At 44.5% G+C, this 1,013-nt stretch overlaps 1 protein-coding gene across 1 annotated transcript; it reads right to left on the reverse strand.

The window, feature by feature from the left end:
• Window positions 1-24: 24 nt before the first annotated feature.
• On the reverse strand, window positions 25-1,007 carry LOC121918838 (zinc finger protein 705A-like). The gene is made up of 3 exons (XM_042444814.1): window positions 956-1,007; window positions 459-544; window positions 25-262 (listed from the first exon to the last, which is right to left on the reverse strand). Exons 1-3 carry the CDS (start codon window positions 969-971, stop codon window positions 119-121), a joined length of 246 nt encoding a protein of 81 aa, XP_042300748.1. The 5' UTR covers window positions 972-1,007; the 3' UTR covers window positions 25-118.
• Window positions 1,008-1,013: the final 6 nt, after the last annotated feature.

Genomic DNA, 1,013 nt, shown 5'->3' on the forward strand with positions numbered 1-1,013 from the left:
CCAGAAATAGCAGCAAAGCTAAAAGAAAACCACTCAGCCTGCTTTAATATATCAAGATAAAAGACAAACTTCCAGGGTTACTTTTCAGCACTTGCACAATCACAAGAAAGTTGCACAATCAGAAGAAAGCAGGAACCTTACTGAGAGAGGACAGGGCCTCCACAATCTCCTCCATCACTTCCCGATGAAGGGCTCTTTGGCCTGGATCCATCAGGGCCCACTCCTCCTCCGTGAAATCCACAACCACGTCCTCAAAAGTCACCTGTAGAAAGAGAAAGCTATTCTTTCAGATTCTCAAGAAAATTGAAATTCCTACAGGATGTGATCCACAGACCCCTTACAGTGGCAACTTGTGATGAAAGCAGAGGGAAAGAACAAGATTCTGTGAGGACCAGGGAGTGGTCAGATGGGCACCCAGCCCACCCCTTTCTTGGCTCACTTGAGATCTTGTCCCATACCTGAGCTAGTCTCCCAGAAGCTGTTCTGAATCCATCAGGATGAAGAGATGTCCTTGTACACATAGATTCAGTCCTTCTTCCACCTCCTGGGAGGAAGAAAAAAGGAAAGATAGTATTTCTAACCCTTCCCTCTCCTTTCAGTCTCTCCTACATGTGTAAATGCAACATACACCATTTCTCACATCAGGCTTTATTGCATTGTCTTCTGCAGACATACTACTATAACTGGATACTCAAAGCCTGTGCTTCTCAAATCCTCCCAGTGCCAATGTTGAAAAAAAACAGCTACAAAGAAGAGGAGGAGATAAAGGAAGGCTGAGGAGGCATAAAAAGTCCTTGTAAAATATACTTCACGGTCAGAGGCTTTGTTAACTTGTATTTTCAAAGTGCTAGTTAGCGCTGATAAAATGGTCCAAGTGCTGCAATTGATAGTGTCTGGCTATTTCAGACAGATTTGGAAGGGGAATCAAACAAGAAACTACCCTCCTAGCCCTTACTCATTGAAGACGACATTCCTTCTCTGTCTTGCGTGATCCACTTGGGCCCCTGCCTTGG

Source organism: Sceloporus undulatus, unplaced genomic scaffold (assembly GCF_019175285.1).
Source record: "Sceloporus undulatus isolate JIND9_A2432 ecotype Alabama unplaced genomic scaffold, SceUnd_v1.1 scaffold_44160, whole genome shotgun sequence".
NCBI lineage: Eukaryota > Metazoa > Chordata > Lepidosauria > Squamata > Phrynosomatidae > Sceloporus > Sceloporus undulatus.